The sequence below is a fragment of the Dendrobates tinctorius genome, unplaced genomic scaffold, assembly GCF_039654945.1.
Source record: "Dendrobates tinctorius isolate UK_male_01 unplaced genomic scaffold, ASM3965494v1 ptg000172l, whole genome shotgun sequence".
Taxonomy (NCBI): domain Eukaryota; kingdom Metazoa; phylum Chordata; class Amphibia; order Anura; family Dendrobatidae; genus Dendrobates; species Dendrobates tinctorius.
In genome coordinates this window covers 2,685,908-2,700,569 of record NW_027361839.1, presented here as the reverse complement: position 1 = coordinate 2,700,569, position 14,662 = coordinate 2,685,908, and the positions used below count along the sequence as shown (strand labels likewise).

The 14,662-nt window shown below is 51.1% G+C and overlaps 1 protein-coding gene across 3 annotated transcripts in view; it reads left to right on the top strand.

Moving 5' to 3' along the window:
* The window catches only part of CD2 (CD2 molecule), a 210,209-nt gene extending 209,341 nt beyond the window's left edge, over nucleotides 1-868 (top strand). For all 3 annotated transcript variants that reach the window (XM_073551044.1, XM_073551042.1, XM_073551043.1), the window contains one exon: nucleotides 162-868. In XM_073551044.1, the coding sequence (XP_073407145.1) occupies nucleotides 162-529 (368 nt within the window). In that variant the 3' untranslated portion in view covers nucleotides 530-868. The remainder of the gene's footprint in view (nucleotides 1-161) is intronic.
* Nucleotides 869-14,662: the final 13,794 nt, after the last annotated feature.

Below are 14,662 nucleotides of genomic sequence, written 5' to 3'. Positions count from 1 at the left end.
TGTCTATATTCCACTCTTCGCTTTTTACATGTGCAGCGATTATTTTACAGCAGTCACAAAGCGAGGCTGCTGCCATCCGGGCAGTGCGCCCTCTGGTGGCTGGGTGCGGGATGTAGAGATCTTTCTGTTCCTTTGATCTCTGCAGTTTTCTTTCTTTACAGAGGAAGACGTGGAAATCAGTCGACTCCACCCCAACGCTGTGCAGCGCCAACTGCCGCCTCCCGCGGGCCAGAGCAGCAGCGGACCCCCGTGCATCCAGGGTGACGGCACAGACCACGGCCTCATCCAGAAGCCACCAACCCCGCACAGACCGAGGGAGCCGACTCCAGGGGGCAGGAAAGGGAAGCGGACCAGGAGCCAGCGGCTGCCTCCACCGGCCCCAGGACAGACCGCGACACCGTGCGAGACCCCGGCCCCTCCACAGAGCAGACCCGCCCTACCGGGGAACCATCCCAGCGAGCAAGCCCCCAGACCGCAGCCTCGCACCAAGTCCAAGCCACCGCGGCAAAGCCGCCAAAGCCGCCATTAGGGAGTCCCGAGGAGAGGACACCCACCTCACTAAGGACGCCACCCCCATCGATCTAAAAACATTGGATCTGCTCCGTGTCAGGTGTATCAGAAAGTAGGGGGCCGTCCAATATGGCCGCCGTGAGCGCTCCCGCAGGGGCGGACCCCAAATGTCCCAAACTCCCTTCATCTCCATCGAGTGGTCACCAAGGAATCTACCGCTCAGCTTTGGATCTTGCCGCTGACCCGCACAGCTCTGCTTCATGCTGGCGGTGCTCCTGGGCGGCAGTAAGGTTATTACGGGGCTCCGTAGATTATACCGTGCGCTATATTGTACTATTAAACAGCCGTTATACTTAGAGTTGAGCGACTTTTGGTTTTTTATGGTTGAGTTTCTTTTCGTGAAACCCGACTTTTCCAAAAGTTGGGTCGAGCAAGATCATCAGATTATAGGGAAAAGTCGTCCCGAAACACGAAACCCAATGTAAGTCAATGGGGAATAAAAGTCGGCAGTGAGAGGAGGACAGGAAACACACCTACAGTGCCCATTTGAATGCCAAAAGCATCAATTCTTCTTACTTAAGCTTGTCAACCTTAATTAACTTCATAATACAAGTTACGCACTGAAAAATGGGGGTTATTTGGCTAAAGTTGTGGGGGGGGAGGGCTGGCTCCAGGTTTTCATGTGCCCTGGGCGAAAGAGCGCCCCTTTAACACATACCACAACTCATCATGCTCCGATACGGCAGAGAAATAGCGGTATAGTACAATGAAAAATACCTCACTTTTTACATCTCATGACGAGGCCCATCTATTTCTCCATACAGAATCATTGGTCCCATATAATGTTTGAAACAGTATATGATGAGCTCCACTTAATGCTACAGTATATGTTGGTCCCCATGGATGAAGCTCCACTGTCTTATGGGCCCAAATAATGCTCCAAACATAATGGGCCCCATTTCTAATGCTCTAGTGTATAATGGGCCCTGTAAATGCTGCTCCAGTGTCTGATGTCCACCTTTGGAATGTTCCAGTGTATGGTGGGCCCCATCTATCATTCTCCAGAGTATAGTGCTCCCCAAAAATTGCTGTCCCAACATTGAAAACAATGAAATAAGTCTCCTCGCTATGGAATCCCTGTACTTGTCTGGATTCCTCGTCGTCCCCATCTTCCATCTCACTGCACAGTATTTCAACCTTGCAAGTGCTGTGATCCTGAGCAAGCAGGGGGGGGCCCACTCGTTGGCGACGGCACTGGCACAGGGCCTCTGATAGTACGGTGGTGTGTCTGATGGCGGGTGGGCCGAACCTGCACTTTCATCTGCAGCTTCCTCTTTGTCACCGTGTAAGATGGAACTGTATATGGGAAGGGTAACCTGAGTTTCATCAGGGTCAGATTCAGGCCGTGTAGCGTGCGAGGGGAATGTAGTGGTCTGGGTCAATGTACCAGCAGATTCATCGAGCAGTGGCTGGGCATCAGTGCACTTGTGTCGCCCCCAGGAGTACGGTCGCCACAGTGGCATTACCTTCCTCCTAGGGAGTGTGATGTCATGCTTGGGAGCAACGAAGGATCTCTCTAGCAGGTTAACTGATTGGGCGGCGTTATTCCCACGAGTCATGACCCTCCAAACAGCGTTCATGAAGGCAAAGGGTTTGTTTTACGTGGGCAGTATGGTTGCAAAGCTGAACCTTAAAGGAATGTCCAGAAGGGCACCACCAGGAGTGGAGCCTACGGTTAAATTCGACTCCACCTGGGAAACCTCAACCATGCCAGCTACAGAACAGATGCACACATTGCAAGCTTAATTCCGTTAACGAACGAGACTCCATCATGCCCCGCGGTCCGAGTCCGGCTTACTAGAGGGACACGTGAGGCTCTGGCACATGAGATTGGCCAATAACTGGTGTGTCATGCCCTTACATGTCCGTGGCTGCATGTGCGCTACACTGAAAAGGCCAGCGTTTGTCGCTTACAGGTGCAGATAACCCGCTGAACAACGTTAGTGATGGGGATCTGTGATTACAATTATTACCCGCGAACGCTGATTTCCCAGTAAGTGCAGGTCAACCGCAGTTCCGGAATTAGGCCTAACCGTCATTCCTGAAAAAAATGAAAAACTTACGTTTGCAAACCACAGGTGCTGTAGCTTGCTTAACAGCTCGCCAGCCGTTCTCACGCCCAGTATGGATTACACGTGATTGCACAAAGGTTAGAAAGGGTACCGTTTCCCCGGATAACATGTATGGATAGCGTATACATTCAAAATATATGTCAATACATCAGGAGGCAGGCTCAGACGGTGTTAGGCCCAGTATGGCTTGCACGTGATTGCACAAAGGTTAGAAAGGGTACGGTATCCCCGGATAACATGTATGGATAGCGTACATATTCAAAATATATGTCTATACATCAGGAGGCAGGCTCAGACGGTGTTAGGCCCAGTATGGCTTGCACGTGATTGCACAAAGGTGAGAAAGGGTACCGTATCCCCAGATAACATGTATGGATAGCGTATACATTCAAAATATATGTCAATACATCAGGAGGCAGGCTCAGACGGTGTTAGGCCCAGTATGGCTTGCACGTGATTGCACAAAGGTTAGAAAGGGTACGGTATCCCCGGATAACATGTATGGATAGCGTACACATTCAAAATATATGTCAATACACCAGGAGGCAGGCTCAGACGGTGTCAGGCACAGTATGGATTTGACGGCCCAGACTACACAGCGGAGGAGCAGGGAGAGGTAAAGATTGCAAATGCTGGGGCCCTGCCCAAGCAAGGGGGGCCCACTCGTGGGCGTCGGTACTGGCACTGGGCCCCTCATAGTACGGCGGTGTGTCTGACGGCGGGTGTGCACCACCACCGTCAGAGACACTTGATTGCACTATGAGGGACCCTGTGCCAGTGCCCGCGCCCAAGAGTCGGCCTACCCACCTGTCCAGGGCAACGGCACTCGCACGGTGTCGTGCGCTAGGTGGTGACCCCGGCCATGGGGGGGGGAGGCAGCACAGTTAGGGAGTTTTAGAAAGTGGCATATGTTGATGTTGGACATTCAGCTGATGCAAAAGGCGAAATAGGTCAAGTCCCAGGAAGAGGTGGACCAAAGCAAGCCATTTTTCTGTCACCCTATGTGTCATCAGGGGAAGGTGGGACAAAATCCTTGGAAACCCATGCATGGTTCATTTTAATGAAGGTTAGATCATCCACATTTTGGGTTGACAGACGGGTCCTTTTTTCTGTCAGGATTGATCCAGCTGCACTGAAGACTCTTTCCGATAGCACACTTGCAGCTGGGCAAGCGAGCTCCTGTAAGGCATATTGTGCCAATTCAGGCCAGGTGTCCAGTTTAGCGGCCCAATAGTCAAAGGGGAATGACCTGTGTGGGAGAACATCGATATGGGAGGAAAAGTAGTTTGTAACCATAGTTGACAACTGCTGTCTCCTGTCACTTTCCATCGATGCAGTATTACCAGTTGTGTGAGCGGTACTTGAAAAATCAGTCCACAACATTGTCATGAAACCCCTGTCTCCAACGCCACTTCTGCTGTGTGCACCACGAACACCTCTGCCAAGCTGCCCCCGGCCCGTACGGCTCGTGTGAGAACCATCACCGCTGCTGTGTGCTGGGAATGCCTCAAGCAACCGATTTACCAGAGTTGCTTGTTTATTAGCCAATATTAGGTCAAGGTTCTCCTGTGGCATGATGTTTTGTAATTTGCCTTTATAGCGTGGATCCAGGATGCTGGCCAACCAGTAGTCGTCATCGTTCATCATTTTGGCAATGCGGGGGTCCCTTTTTAGGATCCGCAAGGCATAATCTGACATGTGGGCCAATGTTCCCGGTGTCAATGATGCACTGCCAGTGCTGGTTGGAGGAGCACTTTCTGGCAAATCCACATCCCTCCAGTCACGCACAAACCCTGTACCAGACCTTGCCACGCCAACATTTTCACTTGCCCCACGAGATGCATCCTCCTCCCCTAAGTAATCATCCCCATCATCATCCTCCTCCTCCTCTTTTTCCTCCAACTCGTCCAGGAGAGGTCCCTGAGCAGACAATGGCTGAATGTCATCAAGGATTCCCTCCACCTCTTCCTCCTCGTCAACATTGGCTGCAGACGCCTGCTCCTTAAGGTGCGTCAAAGTTTGCATGAGCAGACGCATAAGTGGGATGCTCATGCTTAGGATGGCGTCGTCTGCGCTTACCAGCCGTGTGCATTCCTCAAAACACTGAAGGACTTTACAGAGGTCTTTCAGCTTCGACCACTGCACACCTGTCAACTCCATGTCTGCTCTCAAAGTGCCTGGCCATGTATCCTCCCACAAATGCATTATGGCCTGCCTCTGCTCGCACAGCCGCTCCACCATGTGCAGGGTGGAGTTCCACCTGGTTGCAATGTCGATAATGAGGCGGTGGTTGGGAAGGTGGAGCAATCGCTGCAGCTTCTGCATACGAACGGAGTGTACAGGCGACCGGCGGATGTGCGCGCACAGTCTTCGCACCTTCTGGAGCAGGGCTGTTAACTCCGGATAATTTTTGAGGAAGCACTGCACCACCAGGTTCAAGGTGTGAGCCAAGCAAGGTATGTGGCTGAGTTTTGAAAGGGCTATGGCTGCCACAAAATTACGGCCGTTATCACTAACTACCTTGCCTGCCTCAAGATGTACACTGCCCAGCCATGACTCAGTTTGTCGCTTCAAGTACTTGGCCAGCACCTCGGCCATGTGTCTGTCGCCCAAACACATCATCTGCAACACAGCCTGCTGACGCTTTCCACTAGCTGCTCGATAGGGGGACACCTCGTGTGCAACAGTGGCAGCTGCAGATGGAGTGCTCGTACGACTGCGCTCTGTGGACGAGCTTTCGCTTCTGGAGGAGGAGGAGGAGGAGGAGGGTGGAACGCCTACAGCCAACTGTTTCCTATACCATGGGCTAGGCAGCACTGTCCCACCACCGCTGTCCCCTGTGGACACTGCATCCACCACATTAACCCAGTGCGCAGTGATGGACACGTAACGGCCCTGGCCATGCCGACTGGACCATGCATCAGTTGTGAGGTGCACCTTTCCACTCACTGACTGCTTGAGTGCATGGACAATGCGGTCTTTCACATGATGGTGGAGGGCTGGGATGGCTTTGCGAGAGAAGAAGTGGCGACTGGGTAGGTCATAGCGTGGTACTGCATAGGCCATGAGTTCGCGGAAAGCTGCGCTTTCCACCAACCGATAGGGCATCATCTCAAACAAGATTAGTTTGGCAATGTGGGCGTTCAAACCCAGTGTACGCGGATGAGAGACTGAGTACTTTCTTGACCTACTCATAGTGTCTGGGAGGGTGAGCTGTACTTGAGAGCTGCATATGGTGGAAGTAGCGGTGGACAGGGCGGACTGAGAGAGGGTTGATGATGGTGATGGAGTTGGTGTTCTTTCTGATGGCCTAGATTCAGTATTTCGTTGATATAACAGTGTGATTCCCTGACTGCTGTGGTCTTGCAACGACACCTCAACATTTGCTGCTGTGCTAACCGGTGGGCTTACAGTGGGGGAAACAATGTAGCGTTGCTGACTACCTTCTTTGTGATCAGTTGCACATGTGGCACTTGAGGTTTGGTGTTGTGTCCACGCTTGCAAGTGCATGCTGGTTAAATGTCTAAGCATGCAACTGGTATTCAAATTTTTCAGATTTTTCCCTCGGCTAAAGGTCTTTGCGCACTTCTTACAGATAACCTTGGCCTGATCATGAGGATTTTGTTCAAAAAAGTGCCACACTGCACTCTTCCTACTTTGGCAGACATTTTGCGGCCTAGCACGCTGTGATCTTTTGACCCTCTGGACAAGCTGTCCAGCAACTCTTTTGATGTTTGGAACCTGTCTTTGGAGTGCTCCGGGCCTGCCAGATAACAGCTGTTGCGATGTCGATGTCTGCTGTGGATGCTCCTCATCTGAGCTATTGGAAGCAGCACCCTCTTCCCCCAATGGATGCCAATCTGGGACAACAACTGGGTCATCCATCACCTCCTCTTCAATGTCATGTGCACCTTCCTCTGTGTCACCGTGTATGGTGGTATAGTGTGCGGGAAGGGGCACCTGAGTCTCATCAGGGTCAGAATCTGGCTCTGTACACTGCGAGGACAATGTAGTGCTCTGAGTGAATGTACCAGCAGAATCATCTATCAGCGGCTGTGCATCAGTGCACTCCATGTCAGATTCATCTTGGCCTGGGTAATTCACCATTTCACTTGATAATCCAGGCATGGTATGTGAAAACAGCTCCATGGAATAATCAGTAGTATGGCCTGCGTCATCCTTCAATCTTGGTTGGGGTGAAGGACACAAGGAAAGGTGTGGTTCATGAACATGAGCCTCCAATGACGACTCAGTGCTTTTACTTTTTACAACTTCAGAAGAGGAGGCGATAGAGCTGGAGGCTGAGTCAGCAATGTAAGACAAAACTTTTTCCTGATGCTCTGGCATTAAAAGCGGTTTGCCAACTCCTAGAAAACTAAGCCTTCGAAGCCTTATGGAGCCAGACGATGACGCAGGCTCAACACCTCCTGCATTCGGTCCTATTTTGCTTTTGCCACTACCATCAGATCCACCACCAACACCATCATTACCAGCTGCCAACCTCCGCCCAATTCCACGGCCTCTTCCACCAGCCTTCCTCATTTTTGGTAGAAATGTAGACAAAATCCTACAAACTATATAGTAATGTAAAACAAGGTACAAGGTGTCTATAGGACAGGGGAGATTTAGATTTTCTGCAGACACTTGTGGACACTGGACACTTGGATTGTGTGAGGCCCACTGAATATCACAGCGCTATGTCACAGGCTCGATGGCACAGGTGTGAAAAAAGTGACTACAGGATAAGAGAGATTTTGAATTTCTGGGAGATTTTGAATTTCTGCAGACACTTGTGGACACTGGACACTTGGATTGTGTGAGGCCCACTGAATATCACAGTGCTATGTCACAGGCTCGATGGCACAGGTGTGAAAAAAGTGACTACAGGATAAGGGAGATTTTGAATTTCTGCAGACACTTGTGGACACTGGACACTTGGATTGTGTGAGGCCCACTGAATATCACAGTGCTGTCAGGCTCGATGTCGCAGGTGTGAAAAAAGTGACTACAGGATAAGGGAGATTTTGAATTTCTGCAGACACTTGTGGACACTGGACACTTGGATTGTGTGAGGCCCACTGAATATCACAGTGCTATGTCACAGGCTCGATGGCACAGGTGTGAAAAAAGTGACTACAGGATAAGGGAGATTTTGAATTTCTGGGAGATTTTGAATTTCTGCAGACACTTGTGGACACTGGACACTTTTGGATTGTGTGAGGCCCACTGAATATCACAGCGCTATGTCACAGGCTCGATGGCACAGGTGTGAAAAAAGTGAATTGTAGAATTGGGCAGAATAGGAATCTCCCTAGATTGTAGGTCTGTAAGAACGGAACAAGTCCTCCACTTATCCTTCCACAGTGACACACAGATAGCTTCACTGTGGCAGTGATAACAGCCGTTACACGGTACTGTGTGAGGAGCATACACCGCTGTATGGTGTGAATAAATGCACGCTCAGTACCTTAGCAGGACAAAAAAAAAATTGGGATTGCTTTTAAAAAAGCAGTTTGCAGAGCAGTGGGGAAACAGCAATGCAGCTGCCAGGAAGCCTTAGAAGGCAGCCTAACAACCAACACCACTGATACACCACTATATAGCCTCCCCTTGCACTGCACACACAGTGACTGGTGTGTTGCACAGGCAAAATCGCTAGCAGCAGAAGCAGTTTTTTTGTCTTCTTCCCTGCCTAACGCTCTCCCTACAGAATCAGCAACCTCTCCCTATGCTAAGATCGGCAGAAGTAAGATGGCGGTCGGCGTGCACGCCCTTTTATACCCCCTGTGACGCCCACCAAAGCAAGCCAATCACTTGCATGCCCTTCTGAAAGATGGTGGTGACCCCTGCCTATGTCATCACGTTGCCCACAGTGTCCGTGGATCCTGATTGGCTGAAAAAGAGCGCTAAACAAACTTTTGAAACGCGACTTTGGCGCGTAAGTCGCCGACCTCGTGGCCGACCTCATCCTAGGGTCGGGTTTCGTCTCATGAAACCCGACTTTGCCAAAAGTCGGCGACGTTTGAAATTGTTCGACCTGTTTCGCTCAACTCTAGTTATACTATTTATCCTCCGATCTGTGCTGTACATACCGGGGCCCGGAGCCGGAAGGGGCCCCACCACCACGGGAGGTGGCTGATATTATCTGCCACCGGATCTAACAACATAATCTGTATAGAGAAGAGTCGCCTGGCCTGGATGAGGCTGGTGTACTTGCTTTCAAGTCTAGCCCAGAATAATTCCTTCTGAGTATTTTAGGCGTTGGGCTGTAGACTGCCAGGTGATATAATCTCTGGTTCCACCCACTTCACGTGATTGGCAAGCAGCATCGCTGTCCTACTGCGCAGTAAGAGCTGCAGCCTCCGCTGCCATCATCAGCCAACGCTGCCATTATCAGCCTCCGCTGCCATCATCAGCCTCAGCTGCCCACAGTCTGTAAAGGCCGATTGTCAGGATTCGACTGGCGAGAGACCTGGGACTAGGTGCACGGTAACATATTGACCTGGTTGGAGTAGTGATATTGCAACCACTAGAGGCAGCAGCGGGCAGGTAGCGTAGTCTGGAATAGCCAAGGAGTCAGTACACAGGAGCAGCAGTGTCGTGTGATGGAATAAGCACACACAATGCCACGCGTCGAGGAGCTGCTGGAGCGGTTAGCTGGCGCACGCTATCCATTATGGATCTGAGCCGTGGGTACAGGCAGATTCCCCTGAGCCCCGAGACACAGGAGAGCTCCGCCTTTATCACCCCCTTCCAGTGGCGGATTATAATGAGGTCAGTCTGGGCGGTAGCCCAGGGCCCAGTGGTGTGGGGGGGCCCACCAGCCCAAGGAAAATTGCCCCATTATAATCCACCACCATAGCGCCACGCCCCCCCATGTACCGACCCCTTCCTCCCCCTCCCAGACCCACCGGCCAGCGCAGCGCCAGCCCCTCGCTGATAAATCCCTGCTCTGTGTGCACAGGACCTGTGATGAGGTCACAGGAGGGGAGGAGTCAGGGGGTTACATGATCAGGGGCTTCAGTGGAGGTCCCAGATCATGTGACACCTGACTCCTCCCCTCCTGTGACCTCATCACAGGTCCGGTCCTGTGCACGCAGCCCTCAATGTATTGTATGTTGGACTGCTGTGCTGGTCGTCATGGTGCTGGATGAGGGAATTATGTGTGGGGTCAGGGGGGGTTTACATGGTGAATGTAGCTGTGTGTGTGTACGAGGTGTACGGAGTGAAGCCGCGTGTGTGTACGAGGTGTATGGAGTGAAGCCGCGTGTGTGTACGAGGTGTACGGAGTGAAGCCGCGTGTGTGTACGAGGTGTACGGAGTGAAGCCGCGTGTGTGTACGAGGTGTACGGAGTGAAGCCGCGTGTGTGTACGAGGTGTACGGAGTGAAGCCGCGTGTGTGTACGAGGTGTACGGAGTGAAGCCGCGTGTGTGTACGGAGTGAAGCCGCGTGTGTGTACGAGGTGTACAGAGTGAAGCCGCGTGTGTACGAGGTGTACGGAGTGAAGCCGCGTGTGTGTACGGAGTGAAGAGTCGCGTGTGTACGAGGTGTACGGAGCGGAGCCGTGTGTGTACAAGGTGTACGGAGTGAAGCCGCGTGTGTGTACGAGGTGTACGGAGTGAAGCCGCGTGTGTACGAGGTGTACAGAGTGAAGCCGCGTGTGTACGAGGTGTACGGAGCGGAGCCGCGTGTGTACGGAGTGAAGCCGCGTGTGTACGAGGTGTACAGAGCGGAGCCGCGTGTGTACGAGGTGTAAGGAGTGAAGCCGCGTGTGTGTACGAGGTGTACGGAGTGAAGCCGCGTGTGTACGAGCTGTACAGAGTGAAGCCGCGTGTGTGTACGAGGTGTACGGAGTGAAGCCGCGTGTGTGTACGAGGTGTACGGAGTGAAGCCGCGTGTGTACGAGGTGTACGGAGTGAAGCCGCGTGTGTACGAGGTGTACGGAGTGAAGCCGCGTGTGTACGAGGTGTACGGAGTGAAGCCGCGTGTGTACGAGGTGTACGGAGCGGAGCCGCGTGTGTACGAGGTGTACGGAGCGAAGCCGCGTGTGTACGAGGTGTACGGAGCGGAGCCGCGTGTGTACGAGGTGTATGGAGTGAAGCCGCGTGTGTGTACGAGGTGTACGGAGTGAAGCCGCGTGTGTACGAGGTGTACGGAGTGAAGCCGCGTGTGTGTACGAGGTGTACGGAGTGAAGCCGCGTGTGTACGAGGTGTACGGAGCGGAGCCACGTGTGTGTACGAGGTGTACGGAGCGAAGCCGCGTGTGTGTACGAGGTGTACGGAGCGAAGCTGCATTCGTGTACGGAGCGAAGCCGCATGTGTGTACGGAGCGAAGCCGCATGTGTATACGAGGTGTACGGAGCGAAGCCGCGTGTGTGTACGAGGTGTACAGAGCGAAGCCGCGTGTGTGTACGAGGTGTACGGAGTGAAGCCGCGTGTGCGTATGAGGTGTACGGAGCGAAGCCGCATTTGTGTACGGAGCGAAGCCGCATGTGTATACGAGGTTTTGTATACAAAAACACTTGGAGTAAAAACATCCACCAAGGAAAATAATTAAAATAGTTTTATTCTCAAAGATTAATAATATAAACAAAAAAGTACATAAAGACGGGTCACATAATAGCAGAGCTCCATATGATAAGGAATTCAGGTACAGAAAAAACATACATGCAGCAATACTAAGGGCAATGGAATGTATATAATGGATATACAGAGATAAATAAAGTGCCAGTGCTTCAAGTCTTTCTTTCAGATATCCAAAGAGTCCCACCGAGTGACCCCCTCGTAGTAATGAACCATCACGGCATAATAGCTCGAAATCATAGTTTAGAGGCCACACAATGAAAACCTATTCAAAAGCGCTTACCCATAGCTCATTAGTATGCCACACGTGTAGCCCCTACGCGCGTTTCGCATGGGCTTCGTCGGAGGGCTGTGATGGCATGTTCTGTCCCACTCTCCCTTATATCCCCTCATCACAGCTGTGGATGATCGTCATAAACGGCGCATGTCACCACCGTGGGACCCGGAGTTCGCGTCACTAAACGGCGCCAAAATGGCGGTGCGGCTCACCCAGAACAGCTGGTGACGTCACTGAACCGCACACGTCATCAAGCGGCGCCGGAAGTGGCGCGCAGGTTATCCCAATATGCGAGACATGCACACCGGCGATCTCCCAGAGCTGAACACCAGAGCAACGGGTGACGTCATCGGACCGCCCACACAATACAGCGGCACCTGCGAATGACGCACCCATCATCTCAGGACATGCGTTCTGCTCATCTAGCGGTTCAATGTAGCAATCAGAATCAATAACAAATTTAGAGGCGCGTCTCCAATAACAATACAAGAGATTTACACGCTATGAAACAATGCAATATTGTATGCACCGCTGAGCAAAGTATACAATATAGAATTCATAAAATAGTAACGCATCAATGCACAATGAGCCCAATCCAGACCATTATAAAAACAAAAAACAAAAATTATATACAGTGGGAAAAAAAAGTATTTAGTCAGTCAGCAATAGTGCAAGTTCCACCACTTAAAAAGATGAGAGGCGTCTGTAATTTACATCATAGGTAGACCTCAACTATGGGAGACAAACTGAGAAAAAAAAATCCAGAAAATCACATTGTCTGTTTTTTTTTCATTTTATTTGCATATTATGGTGGAAAATAAGTATTTGGTCAGAAACAAGCAAACAAGATTTCTGGCTCTCACAGACCTGTAACTTCTTCTTTAAGAGTCTCCTCTTTCCTCCACTCATTACCTGTAGTAATGGCACCTGTTTAAACTTGTTATCAGTATAAAAAGACACCTGTGCACACCCTCAAACAGTCTGACTCCAAACTCCACTATGGTGAAGACCAAAGAGCTGTCAAAGGACACCAGAAACAAAATTGTAGCCCTGCACCAGGCTGGGAAGACTGAATCTGCAATAGCCAACCAGCTTGGAGTGAAGAAATCAACTGTGGGAGCAATAATTAGAAAATGGAAGACATACAAGACCACTGATAATCTCCCTCGATCTGGTGCTCCATGCATAATCCCACCCCGTGGGGTCAGAATGATCACAAGAACGGTGAGCAAAAATCCCAGAACCACGCGGGGGGACCTAGTGAATGAACTGCAGAGAGCTGGGACCAATGTAACAAGGCCTACCATAAGTAACACACTACGCCACCATGGACTCAGATCCTGCAGTGCCAGACGTGTCCCACTGCTTAAGCCTGTACATGTCCGGGCCCGTATGACGTTTGCTAGAGAGCATTTGGATGATCCAGAGGAGTTTTGGGAGAATGTCCTATGGTCTGATGAAACCAAACTGGAACTGTTTGGTAGAAACACAACTTGTCGTGTTTGGAGGAAAAAGAATACTGAGTTGCATCCATCAAACACCATGCCTACTGTAAAGCATGGTGGTGGAAACATCATGCTTTGGGGCTGTTTCTCTGCAAAGGGGCCAGGATGACTGATCCGGGTACATGAAAGAATGAATGGGGCCATGTATCGTGAGATTTTGAGTGCAAACCTCCTTCCATCAGCAAGGGCATTGAAGATGAAACGTGGCTGGGTCTTTCAACATGACAATGATCCAAAGCACACCGCCAGGGCAACGAAGGAGTTGCTTCGTAAGAAGCATTTCAAGGTCCTGGAGTGGCCTAGCCAGTCTCCAGATCTCAACCCTATAGAAAACCTTTGGAGGGAGTTGAAAGTCTGTGTTGCCAAGCGAAAAGCCAAAAACATCACTGTTCTAGAGGAGATCTGCATGGAGGAATGGGCCAACATACCAACAACAGTGTGTGGCAACCTTGTGAAGACTTACAGAAAACGTTTCACCTCTGTCATTGCCAACAAAGGATATATCACAAAGTATTGAGATGAAATTTTGTTTCTGACCAAATACTTATTTTCCACCATAATATGCAAATAAAATGAAAAAAAAACAGACAATGTGATTTTCTGGATTTTTTTTTCTCAGTTTGTCTCCCATAGTTGAGGTCTACCTATGATGTAAATTACAGACGCCTCTCATCTTTTTAAGTGGTGGAACTTGCACTATTGCTGACTGACTAAATACTTTTTTTCCCCACTGTATATTAAAAGATAATAAAATAAATAAAATATATAATATATATGTTATATACAAAAATGTATAATACCATATACACTATATATATATATGTGTATACGAGGTGTACGGAGCGGAGCCGCGTGTGTATACGAGGTGTACGGAGCGAAGCCACGTGTGTGTACGAGGTGTACGGAGCGAAGCCGCGTGTGTACGAGGTGTACGGAGCGAAGCCGCGTGTGTGTACGGAGCGAAGCCGCATGTGTGTACGAGGTGTACGGAGTGAAGCCGCGTGTGTGTACGGAGCGGAGCCGCGTGTGTATATGAGGTGTACGGAGCAAAGCCGCGTGTGTGTACGAGGTGTACAAAGCGAAGCCGCGTGTGTGTATGAGGTGTACGGAGCGAAGCCGCGTGTGTGTACGGAGCGGAGCCACGTGTGTGTACGAGGTGTACGGAGCGAAGCCGCATGTGTGTACGAGGTGTACGGAGTGAAGCCGCGTGTGTGTGCGGAGCGGAGCCGCGTGTGTATATGAGGTGTACGGAGCGAAGCCGCGTGTGTGTACGAGGTGTACGGAGCGAAGCCGCGTGTGTGTACGGAGCGGAGCCACGTGTGTGTACGAGGTGTACGGAGCGAAGCCGCGTGTGTACGAGGTGTACGGAGCGGAGCCGTGTGGGGACGAGGTGTACGGAGCGAAGCCGCATGTGTGTATGAGGTGTACGGATCGAAGCCGCATGTGTGTATGAGGTGTACGGAGCAAAGCCGAGTGTGTACTCGAGGTGTACGGAGCGGAGCCACGTGTGTACGAGGTGTACGGAAAGGAGCCTTGTGTGTACAGAGCTGAGCCGCGTGTTTATGGAGCAGAGCCGCGTGTGTACGAGGTGTATGGAGCGGAGCCGCGTGTGTACGAGGTGTATGGAGCGGAGACACGCGGGTGCGAGGTGTAC